The 14,844-nt window shown below is 34.8% G+C and overlaps 1 protein-coding gene across 1 annotated transcript; it reads left to right on the top strand.

Annotated features, from left to right (window-relative positions):
* Positions 1-5,730: 5,730 nt before the first annotated feature.
* On the top strand, positions 5,731-11,530 carry LOC132307765 (G-type lectin S-receptor-like serine/threonine-protein kinase At4g27290). The gene is made up of 6 exons (XM_059805618.1): positions 5,731-7,079; positions 9,184-9,341; positions 10,012-10,222; positions 10,578-10,815; positions 10,892-11,042; positions 11,118-11,530. Exons 1-6 carry the CDS (start codon positions 5,747-5,749, stop codon positions 11,421-11,423), a joined length of 2,397 nt encoding a protein of 798 aa, XP_059661601.1. The 5' UTR covers positions 5,731-5,746; the 3' UTR covers positions 11,424-11,530.
* Positions 11,531-14,844: the final 3,314 nt, after the last annotated feature.

Genomic DNA, 14,844 nt, shown 5'->3' with positions numbered 1-14,844 from the left:
AACACGATAATTTGATATATGGGATTGGCGGCGAATTTATCCGCAGGTGATGATAAATAAGTATAGGTAATTATCATTAATGTCTGTATTGACCCCATTTTTTCAAGTATTCGCATGCAATTTCAATAAGCAAAGCAGAAAACCATATGCAAGCAACGAAGAAAACCATATGGAAGTTTTAGAGCTAAATCAAAAGAGTTGTCACGGTTATGAGATTTGAAATAGGGTTGAGAAGTGTAAAACAATGGGGAAGAAGAAAATTTATAATATTTCAGTAATCAAAACTGAATATTTTGATTACATGGTATCTTTCAAGCTGGTAGGTGGAAAAGAAAGGAAATAATATCATTAGTTAAGTATTTGGTTGATTAATGAAGGAAAAGAAAGAAATTATGAATCTTCTTTGTGTTGCTAGAGGAACCCCATAAGAAGTCTGTCTTCTTCTTTTTAATAAGCATAATAACAAATGAAGGACTTTTAAAGACTGAGCACCAAAAATAGGTGAAAGAAGTTAGGACAGTCCTCACCAATTCCACCCTTCCATCTAGGGCTGGAACTTGGGCGGGCTAACTTAGCCCAAGCCCAAGCCCAACTAGAAATTTTGAAATTAGAACTTTAAATTTACAAAGCGGGTTCAAGTCGGGTTGGGTTTTGTCAAAACCCAGACATATTTGGGTTGGGCTGGGCTCAAACCGAACCCAACCCAAAACCCAAATTAAAAAGAATTTTTTTTAAAAATTTTTTTCCTTCTTTCTCTCTCTCTGCCGCCACCCCCTCTGTTGCCGTCGCCGTCACCGCCCCTCTTACAGACCAAGATTAATTGATTTGTAAAAAAATAATTACAATCTTACAGACCCTGATTAATTGATTTAGAAAAGAAAAAAATTAAAACAAAAGCCATACAATACATACAAGTTAGCAGTTGTAGAGAGAGAGGGGGGCAAGCTTGAGAGTTGAGAGACAGCGGTTGAAGCTTGCGAACGGCGAACCCGAACTGGAACAGCGGGCGATGGAAATTGAAAGATATGAGTTTTGATTTTTTGAACAATCTGAAATGATATGCCGATATGGGTTTTGAACTTTTGATTCTTGCAGACAGATAGATAAAACTAAAATATATGGATTTTGAATTTTTGATTCTTGTAGATTTTGTAGTTTGCAGTTGCACAAAGAGAGAGGGGGGCAAGTTAAGAGAGAATAGAGATGGAGGCGATTGGGAGGTTGAAATGATTTGCCCTAATTTTGTTTTTTTAATAATAATATAATCATATATATATATAATATACGTAGTATATAAATTCCGAAAAAAAAAAAAATTGTTAAAGTAAAAAAAAAAAATCAACCCGACCCGGACTGCCCGAAAATATTCGAGTTGGGTTTTGACCATAACCCATGTTGAGTACAATTCAGGCTGACCCAACCCAACCCCATTCGGGTTGAGGCTGGATTGGGACTGAGCTGGATTGGGCCAGCCTAACTTGCAACCCTACTTCCAACAAGAGATAGCTTAATGCCATTCCAAGAATTCAATTAAAGAATAGTAATCTTGTTTGAGAAAAATAATAGAAAATAAACTATTCTAATGAATTTACAATAATACTCTATTTCATAGATTTTGTGTTTTTTTTTTTTTTTTAATTTATAAAAATTAGGATAAATTTGGTATTAATAAAGTTTTATTAAAAATGGCTAGTCAATCCTTCTATTTTCTCTCAAAATTCTTCCATTCCTTTTCTGTTTTTCCTTTTCTTGTAAAATTGATGCAGTCCATTCAAAAAATGAATTAGGGATCGGTCTTTAAATTTTTGTTTTTTTTTTTTTTTTTTTTGTTCCCTGTTTGGAAAACCTATAAACAGATAACTATGAATTTTTTTTTTCTTGTGAATAAAGAACTCTTGGAGAATGCTATGACTATCTATATATATATATATATATATATATACATACATGTGTTAGATGTATATGTGATATTTGCTTGCAAGAGGTTCATCCTGCATTGGGTCATATACACCATCCCCTTCACAACCTATCTCTGGATTTGGACCGTAAGACCATTGATGTGGAAAAAAAAGTAAGACCATTGATGAGTGGATTGCTGCCCTATTTTGTTTTCAAATAGCTAATTTAGATTGAATATTAAATAGATTTACTTTATTTTAGACTGTATATTAAATAGCTAATTATAGCATTCTTTTTTTTCTTGACATTCTTACCAATAATTGTAATGGGGTTTGAATTAAATTAATTTATCTAGATAATTCTAGATGCCCTCTCTTTATTTTTCCTATGTGAACCTTAATTCTCTACTTCTACATAAACTCTTCTAAGTCTTGTAAAAAGTATAGAAAGTATTTATACATTATTGTCTTTGATTTATTTTGTCTAATGAAATTAACTGATTCATTTATTTTTATAATTGTAGGTAACGCTTGTTGCACGATTCATAATTTTTTTCGTCAAAATGCATTAGTTGGTTGCTTTTTTTTGGAGTACGAAGAAGAAGATGATGTTGTCGGTGTGGGGAATGCTAGCACAAGTCAAGGACCGAATGCAGTTAACTTCTATGAAGCAAAGTCTCATGGGATAGAATCACATACCTTTACAAGTGATGTTCATCCAAATAGAATCACATATTTCATTTTTTTTCATGTCTTTTAAGTTTAGATGAGAAGTGAGATGGTTTATGTATGTAGACATTGAAATTCATGTAATGTCATGAATGAAAGAAACCCATAATACAAGAGCAGTTCTTTGCTACACAATTCCTATGATGAGATGGTTTATGTATGTAGACATTGAATTCATGTAATCTTATGAATGAAAGAAGCTCCATAATACAAGTCTTTTTTCATTTTTAGTGCATTTTTTTTGTTAATTTGAAGATATTTAAGAGTAATTCACATTTAATTTTTATAATAAATCTAAGAAATAAATAAAAAATAAATGAGTGATAGGAAATATTCTTTATTTTCATAAAACTATTTTACCAATCAGTTTTATGAGTTTCGGTTGTCCTTTGGTAATTTTTCCAACCAACTAGGTTGAGAAACTGAAAAAATTGAAAACTATTTTCTGTTCTGATTCTGGAAAAACTGTTCTTGTGAATTGTTTTTATAAATGTAATCCAAGCAAAGCCTTTGCATCCATGGCCCATGGTATGCAAAGTGATGGGACCCACTCTGTGGATGCCTGCTAAAGACTTCCGCTGAAGTTTTTGATTCTAATAGCACGGTCCTTTAATTTATACTCGTGGCACAATTGTAAAGACCAAAAGAATGGAAAGGGACGTCTAGGTCTGGCTGGTTGGCCTTTCTCGTTATTCAACATGTCACGCATTGCAAATTCTTCGTAACAGAGGAAGCCATCACTGTCACAGATCTGTTTCAAGTGGGTCAAAGAAGGAAAAATTGTGAACCGTTTTAGAAGCCTTTGATGACCATGGAAAAACATGCCCATCATTATTAATTTATAGATATTAGAATGTTTATATATAGTGAAATTCAATTGCTTCCTGATAAGCAAAGATAGTATATTCACTTTTAATTTTGACTTTAAAATTTAATCCTACGATAATTAATTAATCAATTTTCTTTTTATATTTAAGGCAATTGCTTCTTTTTTTTTATTATAAATTAATAGGAAATGACAAAACTAGACATGTATTTAATGGAAATAAACTAAAACCAGTTAGGATTTTCTTTTATACGAATTCCATCCTATCCGAATTCTCAAAGTTTACCAATTAAAAAGAAAAAAATTAATTATTTCCAATTCGTTCGAGATAGAAGGTTGACATATACAAGACAACCAAATCTGAAAAATATAAAAATAATGAAATTTCCAATCTCATTAACTTTGAATTGTCACGGCGAATTCTACCTTCATCACCTCCACCTCCACCGCCACCACCACCACCACCACCACCACCACCACCTACCTTGCCACTGCCGCCAGCGGTTGTGGAGGTGGCGACAATACCAAGGTAAGTGATGGAGGTGGTGGGGTAGGTGGTGGCTGTGGCGGCGACGGCGGAGGTGGCGGTGTGGTGATGGAGGTGGCGACAATGCCAAGGTAAGTGATGGAAGTGGTCCATTCTGGTGATGGAGGTGGCGACAATGCCAAGGTAAGTGATGGAGGTGGTCCATTCTCTTTATCTTTCATATTTTTTATAGAACAATACTTGCCTATTCACCGGTGAGTGGAAAACTTATACTCACCATTAATGTAGCGCATTGCTAAACTGACAAGTGTGCTTACATTTAAAAAAAAAAATAAAAAATAAACAAATCTAAGGACACTTAAAAATCTATCATATGATTTGCTCCTTTGACATGGTCAATACCAACACACAAAGAAATGAATTCATCTACCACTCAAGGCCCTTGTCCATCTTTCTATAAAGTTGCTGGAGAAAAAAGACAGTTGAAACTTGAAATTAAATAGGACTCTATCTATGCATGGATGAGGAGAACTGGAATGACCCTCCAATTTGAGAATTACTTAATGGGGGGTTGATTGCCACCCACAGAAGAGATATAGTAATTACAATCAAACGTGAAAAAGAGGAAGAGGGGAGAGAATTATAATTTGATTCGGATTTATTTGGGTTTAATCAGATAGTTATTAAATTTTTTATTTTTTAAAATGTAAGGACACTTGTCAGTTTAGTAATGCACCAAATACGTGGTGAGTATACGTTTCCTACTCACCGTTGAGTAGGCAAGTATTGTTCTTTTTTATATTGGGTTACATGATTTGATGATTTTGCTTGTCTTTGAATTCATTTTTATGCACACACATACAAATAAATATATTTTGAGAGAACAACATTCCTTTGTTATTGGATTATTCAGTAAGTAGTTGTTTCACAGACATAAATTAATTGCAAGATTAAGAAGGGGACGATTGTGCATTAATTAAAATAGAATATTATTTTTTTTTTGTTTTAAGAATTATTACTTATAGTAATTTACAATTAATATTAATTAAAAGAATGATAATTTTGGCCTACAAATGAAATAAAAAAAAAATCTTTATTTCCAATTTTTTTTTTTTTAATTGATATGTTTTGAGAATTCTGTGGCTGAATGGATAGAAACAAAGGGAATAAACCTTTAATTGGTATGCTTTTAGTATTTGGATAGAAAGAAATTCGTATAAAAGAAAATCCTAACCAATTTGGTTATAGTTTATTTCCATTAAAAACATGTCTAGTTTTGTCATTTTTTATTAATAATATATAATGGTAATTAAAAGAAAAAAGCAATTGCTGTAAATATAAAAAGGAAACATTGATTAATTAATTACCATATGATTAGACTCTAAGGTGAGGATTAAAAATAGTATATTACTCTCTGCTCACCAAGGAGCAATTGAACGCCACTGTGTTTATATATATATATACACACTTATGTTGGGCTATTATGTAATTATATATAGCTGATAGGGCCCTTGTGTTATTAGGTTAGTCTTCTATCTTTATATAAGCCTATGTAGGCTTAGGGTTAAGCAAATACATATTATATACACTGATGTCTGCTCTCTCTCTCTCTCTCTCTCTCTCTCTCTCTCTATCTCATGATTTTGAACATGGGCTCAATTCAAGTAGCAATACGAAAACAGAGTCCACTCCAAAATCCATTTTTATGATTAAATTTGTTGTAAAATCAAAACCGATTCATTTGGGTTTCAGAGATTTGGATGATTAACTTGGCTTCAAAGAGTGTGAAAGGTAGACAACACCATTATGGGAAGCATAAGTAAATCATCAAAGAATTTTGGCTTTACCATAATTCTTTACTTGCATTCTATTTTTTCCATGTTAACAATAACCTCCTATGCAGTAGAATTGAACACCATAACTACAACTCGTTCTCTTACGGATGGGCAAACCATGGTCTCTTCAGACAGAACATTCGAACTGGGATTTTTCAACCGGTCGGGCGGTATTTCCAGGAATCGATACTTGGGAATATGGTACAAGAAAATATCTGATGGGACTGTGGTATGGGTTGCCAACAGAGATACTCCACTTACTGATACCTCAGGAGGAGGTGTCTTAAAGCTCACAGACGGAGGAATTCTCGTGCTTGTCAATAGTACAAACACCATCTTCTGGTCTTCTTCAAAGTCATCCTCATATAACAACACACTGAATTCAGCTCCAGTTGCACAGCTTTTGGATTCGGGTAATCTTGTTGTCAAAGATGCAGCAAATGATGAGAATTTCCTGTGGCAGAGTTTTGATTATCCTGGAGACACTTTGTTGCCGGGCATGAAGCTTGGAAAGAACCTAGTAACTGGAATCGATAGGCGTCTATGGTCATGGAAGTCCAGTGATGACCCTTCTAAAGGTGAGTATTCTTATGGATTTGATCTTCGTGGATTCCCACAAATAGTCCTCCTGAAAGGTTCGGTTGAGCAATACCGTAATGGACCATGGAATGGTATCAGCTTTAGTGGCACGGTGGGTTTAAAACCAAACAGCATCTACACATACCGTTTTGTTTTTAATCAGCAGGAGGTGTTTTATGATTTTGAGCTTATTAATAGCTCAGTTTTCTCACGGCGGGTTATGAATCAAAATGGAATTGTACAGCGCTTGACATGGAATTATAAAATACAGGATTGGACAGTCTACCTGAATACACCATCAGATAACTGTGATTTTTATGGACTGTGTCATGCCTATGGTATCTGCAGCGTTGCTAACTCCCCCGAATGTGGGTGTCTTGATAAATTTATGCCAAGGTACCCAAAAGATTGGGACACAGCAGACTGGTCAGGTGGGTGTGTTCGAAGAACGCCCTTGGATTGCCACAATGGATCATCAAATGGATTTCTCAAGTATTCCGGTGTTAAATTGCCTGACACACGGTATTCTTGGTTTAATAGGAGCATGAACCTCAAGGAATGCGAGACAGTATGCTTGAAAAACTGTTCTTGTATGGCTTATGCAAATATAGACGTAACAGCAGGAGGAAGTGGCTGCTTGCTCTGGTTTCAAGACCTGATTGATATTAGGGACGTCACTGAATTTGGACAAGATATTTACATAAGAATGGCTTCCTCTGAGTTAGGTATGTATGATATTTACACAAGATACTTATATATATATATATATATATATATATATATCCCCAAACATGAGTAGCTTTTACATTCTTTTGTGGAAATAAAAAGAAAGTTGCCATCCTTTCAACAACTTTGCAAGCAGAGTTGTAGAAAGGAGGCATAAATAAAGAGGCATTGAGAAGCACTCACAAATTTTTCTTGCACTTCTTACGGTACTTAGGTATGGATTATCTTATTAGATCTGTATCTGAGAATGGCAACCTCAGAATTAGGTATTAACTTACTACTCAGTGAACTAGATTATTGAAAACTGTGAGTAATGGATTTAGTTTTTATGTTTACACCTTTTCTTCTCTTCCAATTCAGTTACGGTGATGGCTTTAAGCCTCCCTACCACCATTAAGTCTGCAAAAGCACCTCGTTGCTTCCCTCATCAATCAGTGCCACAAAAATTGCTCAGTTTTGGTTCAAGGAGATGGGAATTTTCCATAATGTATTCAGGAAAAAAAAAAAAAAAAAAAAAAAAAAAAAAAAAGATTTCCATATTGCTGAAACTTGAAGGAAATTGAAATTGACATTTTTTATGTTGGTGAGTCCTAAACCAAAAAAAAAAAAAAAGAAAAGAAAATAATATTAAGTTATTTAAGATTAGTGTTCCTAAACCAGAAAAATGATATCAAGTTATTTAAGATTAGTCCAATTACAGCAAATTTGCTGTAATTACTCTTCCTAAAATGCATGCTTCATGATCGTGCCTTAAGGGTGAATTACACCGGTGAAAGAAAGAGTCTCCTAAAGGCGATCATTTACAGAAAAAGTGCCTTCTTTTACTGCTGCTTTAGTTCATTCTTTTCCTGCCTTAAATTGTAGCTCATTTAAACTATGGTAAATTTTGACTGTGCAGAGACACATGGCAGCTCCAATGTAGAGCGACGAGTGAGGATTATAGTCATTCATATATTACTTACAGCAGTGGCACTCCTAGGTCTATTGCTGCTCTTGCATTTCTTGAGGAGGAGGAAGCTGAAGAGAGGAGGTAACATATCTTAAAGACTCATATTACTTTTCTTTCCTAATTAGCAATTAAATCTTTGAATTCTTACCGAGGCGAATCCAACCCCATTTTGTAGTTAGATTCGAAGTTTCTATTTTATGCCTTTCTCATGTCTTGCTTGAAGATCAAGATTTTTAATTTTTATTTCCTTTGCCACTTTATTTTGGTCTAATTCTGTATCTCCTCATGTTAATTGAGCCACTTCAGCTTTTACAAAAGGGCAGGTTGTTAAAACCTGATGGCTCATGTACAGTGAAGTGTACCAAAATCAGGCTTTCTGATTGCTATTAATTTCTGACTTTCATTTTCCTTATTCTTAGTGAAACAAATTGATAAAGTCATTCAACCAAAGTGATTTATTTTTATTTTTGCAAATAATCCACTAAAATGGACCTATCAGATTTTGGGTCTTAATCATAATCCTCTCTTAGGCTTACATGACTTTTTCAGGCTGATGATAGTGAGAGTTGTTTGACAAGAAGGGTGTGTATTTGCCTGCCCTGAGGACATCAATTTTCACCATAAGGGTCTTATAACAAATAAACAAGAAGTTAACCTGGCTGCCTAGAAATTTACCATTAGGAACTGATATGGTTTTTGCACTAGGAGTGACAGCAATACCGCTATAGATGACATTTACTGAAGTAGACAAATGATTAAAGAGACAAATAAATACTGCTAAAAATACATCCAGGGTGTCATTACTAAAGTTTAAGACTATTTCGGTTTTTTTTTTTCTGTTGATAAAATAAAGGACACCAGCTGGACATCTCAACTCTTATTCTACCCACTGATGTTGCTTAACAATTTCTTTTTCTTTCTTGTTAAACAAATAATTATCATGATGCCACTGTACTTAAGAGTGCCATGCCATACCAATCTGGAAAGAGAGTAAGCATGATCCACTAGGAAGCATAATTTTAGAGATTTAAATTTGGGGTCTTATTGAATGGTTTATCCTACTTCTGGATCCATGCCAAATTGCCATACATGTTACTTCAAGGAATATGTACAACTTGTTTTTATTCATATGAAGTTCATTTTCTACACTGCAGGACCAATTAGACTCAATCATGATAGAGATTATGCGAATGAAAACGAGAGGAGAGATATAGAGTTGCCGTTACTTGACTTTGAGAGGATAGCAAATGCCACAAATAACTTTTCATTTTACAATAAGCTTGGAGAGGGTGGCTTTGGACCTGTGTACAAGGTAATGATCAATATTTATATATAACCATGCAGCATCTGGGAAAAATAATTCTGCTACCAACTCTGTTATGGTACCATCTCTATGCACCAAACAAGTATTTGCATACATAGTTTCCAGTCACTAATTTTTTCTGAAATATTCTCAACTTTAAAATCTTCATTCTGAATGCTGACCAATATTAATCAGTGCTATTCTTTTCAAAGATAATCAATCTAATCGTTTTCCCAGTCAAGGACTGTGTTTGCCTCTTTGAATGGTAATGATTCAAAAAAGATGCTTTCTTGGGCTATAGCATATTCAAAAAAGGTGTGCCGAATTGCACAAATTATTTACCTTCTGGTTATACACAAAATAGTACTGCAAAGACACCACTCTGGTCACCAACAGGCCAATGGTCTAGCGGTACCAGGTCCTTATTTCCCAACGGGAGGTCAGAGATTCGAGTCTCAGTGAAAGCATGGGTGTGTGAGTATACCAACTAAGAAAAAAAAGAAAAAGACACTTTTTTGGTCACATGGTTTGGAGTGTTCCTTGCCTGTGAGTCTGATGTTATGATATGAACTAATTGTGTTAATATACCTAATGGAGACAATCTCCATATAGACTAGCACAATGAATGTCAAGGGAAGAAAAAAGGGAAAACAAACTTGCTCAGAATGATAATTTTCAGGGTGTGTTAGAAGAGGGACAAGAAATAGCTGTGAAAAGGCTTTCAAAGAATTCAAGACAAGGAATCGATGAGTTCAAGAATGAAGTTCTATGTATTTCCAAACTTCAGCACCGAAACCTCGTGAAGATTCTAGGTTGTTGCATTCAAGATGACGAAAGGATGTTGATCTATGAATACTTGCCCAACAAAAGCATGGATTGCTTCATCTTCGGTTTGTCTCACTCGAAACCTTGATCTATTTAACCTTTTGTAATTTTTGGTAGTCTTAATATTCCAAACTTAGTCCTGTCAAGTTAATTTTATTGTGCGTGCTCTAAATTCCCCACTTCCTGAGTGATGTTTAGGATGATGCTTTTATCAAAAGCCTTGGGAGAAAGGTCAAGTGCCACATCCTTCCCAGTTGAAGATGGGAAACAGGATACTTAACTTCATCCTAACAAGTGCTGCTGCTTGAACTTGCTCCCAAGGATTATCCATGGTTGTGAATTTATAAAAGTAGTTCTCATTTTGCCCCATGAATCCAACTAAACCGCAGCATGAATTAATTGGATTGAAAAATTGGGCAGATAAAAAACAAAGCATGTTACTGGACTGGCCTAAGTGCTACAACATTATCAACGGGATTGCTCGGGGACTTAACTATCTTCATCAAGATTCTAGACTGAGAATCATCCACAGAGATCTCAAGGCCAACAATATTTTACTAGATAACGATATGAACCCCAAAATTTCAGACTTCGGCATGGCTAGATGTTTTGGCGGTGATGAAATGGAAGCAAATACAAATAGAGTGGTTGGAACACTGTAAGAACTTTAAATATGTTGGATGTGCTACTTCTATTGCTCAGAAATTGATTTCTTTTTTGTTGACTTCCTGCAGCGGTTACATGTCCCCCGAGTATGTAATGAATGGATTCTTCTCGGTAAAATCTGATGTGTATAGCTTTGGTGTATTGGTGCTTGAGATTGTTAGTGGGAGCAAAAATAGAGGGTTTTCTCATCCAAACCACAGCCTCAACCTCCTAGGACATGTAAGTGTCAAGCGCTAATATGTAGTATTTCATGCATTGATTCAAGAATTACTAACAAAAATAAGTTGCAATTAGGCATGGACACTTCATAAAGAAGGCAAACCTTTGGAACTGATTGACGCATCGGTAGTGCACTCGTGTAATCTTACTGAAGCATTTAGATCAATCCATATCGGTTTATTGTGCGTGCAACAATGTCCAGAGGACAGGCCAAACATGTCATCTGTGGTTATGATGTTGGGTAGTGAGATTGCGTTGCCTCAACCGAAAGAGCCCGGGTTTTACACTGGAAGAAAGTTTGCTGAAGTAGGGTCTTCATCAAGCCAGTCTGAATCGTGTTCATCCAATCAATTAACTGTAACGATTTTGGCCCCTCGCTAGAAGATGTTTCATGTCAATATTTTGATCCTCCGCACTCTGGCAAAAACTTTTGTATAAGGCTCTTTTTCAACAGGAAAAAATAAGACTGGCTGAGGCATATTTGAGGAAAAAAAAAAAAAACTTCTTTAGTCCTAGAAGAAGGCCTCCATTAATTTGCAGTATTGGTGGAAAGGTGAGTCATGTAATATTTGTTAATTTTGGTGGCCAGCTCCATTATGTGTTGTCTTTATATTATTTCATTTGTAATTGCCAAGTTTACTAGAAACTTTACTAGTTGGTATTTTAATCTCTTTGAATTTGTAAGCCTAGTCATATATGTATAGTGTTACCCTATAGTCTCATAAGTTATTTCAGTAAAAATTACTCCTTAGAAGGATTGCTTTTCTAAAATCACTCTGAAGATAACAATTAGTAGAAAGAAAGCTACTTGAACTAGCTGCGTGCATAAAGTCATATGTAGTGAAATTGATGACGCTTCTACCATGAGCCCAAAGAATTCAATTACCGAAGTCAATTTGTCAACCAGTTCCCAATGCCTAAAGTTAATTCTATTACTGTATTTATACGTAGGCCTGGACTTGAATTCTTTATCTTAAAACAAATGATAAATTCCTCCAGTTGAATAGTTAATTTAATGTGGAAGTTCTCAAATAAATTTAATTAGAAATGCATGAATAGCAGTCACAGTTAAAACTCTTCAGAAAAATGTGAGTTCAAGAAATAAAATTATATTATTATACCAAATGTGAGTTCAAGAAATAAATTATGTACATTATATTTTGAGTTCAAGAGTTCAAGAAAAATGTGAGTTCAAGAAATAAAATTACCAATTCTTGACATTCATCAATTCCATTGTTACAACTAGAGAACCTAGAATATTGAGGCGGGACAAAAGTTGTAACGACCCTAAACTAAATACCAATTCTCAAAAAAATTCGGCATAACCTTTACTAAAAAAGGACCTACAACAACCTGTTTAAATAAAAAAAAATGCAATGGCCTTTCTTGGCCTTCAAAACTTATCCAACCTGTAAAAAAATATATATAATACATTCCCAAAACAACCACATCAACAATCTCCTCAAGATGGGCCATCATCATCATCATTCCATTCAACACAAAATATTTACATAGTCTCACTTCCCCTCAAAATACCGACTAGAGTTATAGTTTACAATACATGACCATGGTTTGCAAAATGCATACACTTCACTATGGTTTTGAGACTTTACAAAAGTGCAGCAAATATACAAAAGATAGCAAAAAATATATTCCTAGTCCTCCTTAAGTTTGTGAAGGGTCTGCGTCTCCTACTTCCTTCTCGAGTCCAGAAAAAATGTTAAATGTAATGGGGTAAGCAAATTGCTCAGTAGGTGGTACCTAAGACACACCTCTTGTGGCCCCGTGAATCCAAATAATGAATAGGGATAGAGGATAGGGGTCATGCTATGCCGAAAAAAAATACAACATAAATTCCAATTTCAAATAAACAATGCCATGCCATGATATGCAATGTCATGTATGTCGCTCCCCATTTTCAAAACTCAAATCCATCGCTTTTCAAACTATTAATATAACCCGTCCTTTGGTGACTTCGCAGCGATACAAGAGAAGTATTGGCTATTGTCCCTGACCCTTGGTACCCCCGTGGCATCATTTGGGGCCTAGATAGCTCAACCACGCTAGGGTGTTTCCCTAGTTCCCTCTAGGTTATATTAACACCACGACTCTTTGGTGACTCCACAGCAACCGAATTTTTATAAAATCACATTAATCAAAACTTTGTCCCAAAAATCTCTTTTTCATTCACTTCAAATCATTTTGCCATTTTTCCATGCCCAATGTTATGAATGCATGTCACATACTTTGACATTACTATGAAAATAAATGAATTTCTACTACACAATTTAGCATGCTTCCACATAGCAAATTTCTAGCAAAATAATAAATACCACGGCATAGAAATTAACATTTAGACATGTTTTTCATACAATTTAATTACTACACATAATCATATTTTTCATCTACAATATTAATATCATTTCTAAAGCAATCAACTCAAATTAAATATTTCTACCACATAATTTAACATTCTTCCACATATCCATCTCTAGGAAGATAAAAATAAAATAAAATAAAATACACTTAGGCATGGAAATTAACACATAGGCATATTTTTCATACAATTCAATTAACACATATGATCATAGACTTCATGTACAATATTTACATCATTCTTAAGGCAATTAACTCAAAATTAAACATGTTTTGCAACAAATATTAAGGGATAATTCACAAGGGAATAAGAAAAATATGAATTAGAGACTCCTACCTCAAATTAAGCCAAAAACCCCCAAATGGGTCTCAAAACCAGAATCCCTAGAGTGTACTAAAACTGAAATTGCTTATATGGATGTGAAGATCTCGTCGTACTCTTTGAATTGCCGCAAACGGCTTCCAAAAATTCCAAGTATTGAGAGAGGAATCAAAGCTTGAAGTTCACAACAACAACAACAGAAAAAAAAAAAAAAAAAAAAAGAAAGAAAAAATTGAAGAACAAGAGAGTGAGAGAGAAGCTTACGGGTGAGAGAGGATGAGAGACCAATTGTGGTCTCTAGACCACTAATATGGTAGTGGTGGGGTCCACCACTTTAAAATATCTTTTTTTTTTTTTTTTACACCACAAAATGATATATGCACCACCATATAAATACCACATAAATCACATAAAATAAAATGCATAAGATGCAAATAAACCCAACTAAAATTCTCGTACGCAACAATTCCGGTAGTGAGTCCCACCCGGAACCGTCCGATCTGAAAAATAGAAAAATACCAAAATGGTTAACCTTACATTTCAAAGAGTCCGGAACTCAATGAAATGCTCGAAACAATTCTCGGACACAACCGACACACTCCACAGTGCCCGATACGTAAAATGGTAAAAGACAAAAATGCCCTTACAACAACAAAAATTTCAAAAAAAATGGAAAATGATGAAAAATGGAAATATTATAATCTACCCTCCTTAAAAAAATTTCATCCTCGAAATCTACCCTCCTTATGAAAAAGGCCCACAACTACACACCTCTTTCCGAGAACACCTCACAAAACCCCAAAACCATGAACTTACCAACATTATTGCTTTTGATATTGTACGTCACCAGGAAATCGCATGCCACTGCCACCAAAACCCAATGTGGTTACCCATCTCTCCCTTCGTCATAACATAAGATTAATTAGACATCACGCTTGACTCAAAATGGAACATCAGTCTACTCTACACAGTCACATAAGGCTCTAAAGCCCGAGAAAAGAACAGTCATCAGACCACCAAATAAGACAACATCCAACCTCAACTCATTATTCAAAGGACACACAAAATCCCAATTCTAAACATTCCCGTCAAACCAAGCACTCA

This window comes from Cornus florida, unplaced genomic scaffold (genome assembly GCF_030987335.1).
Source record: "Cornus florida cultivar Cherokee Brave unplaced genomic scaffold, ASM3098733v1 CherokeeBrave_3.0.0_Hap2_Chr05, whole genome shotgun sequence".
NCBI classification, from domain to species: Eukaryota; Viridiplantae; Streptophyta; class Magnoliopsida; order Cornales; family Cornaceae; genus Cornus; species Cornus florida.
Note: the sequence above shows the minus strand (reverse complement) of the source record. Positions and strands in the feature narration are given on the sequence as shown.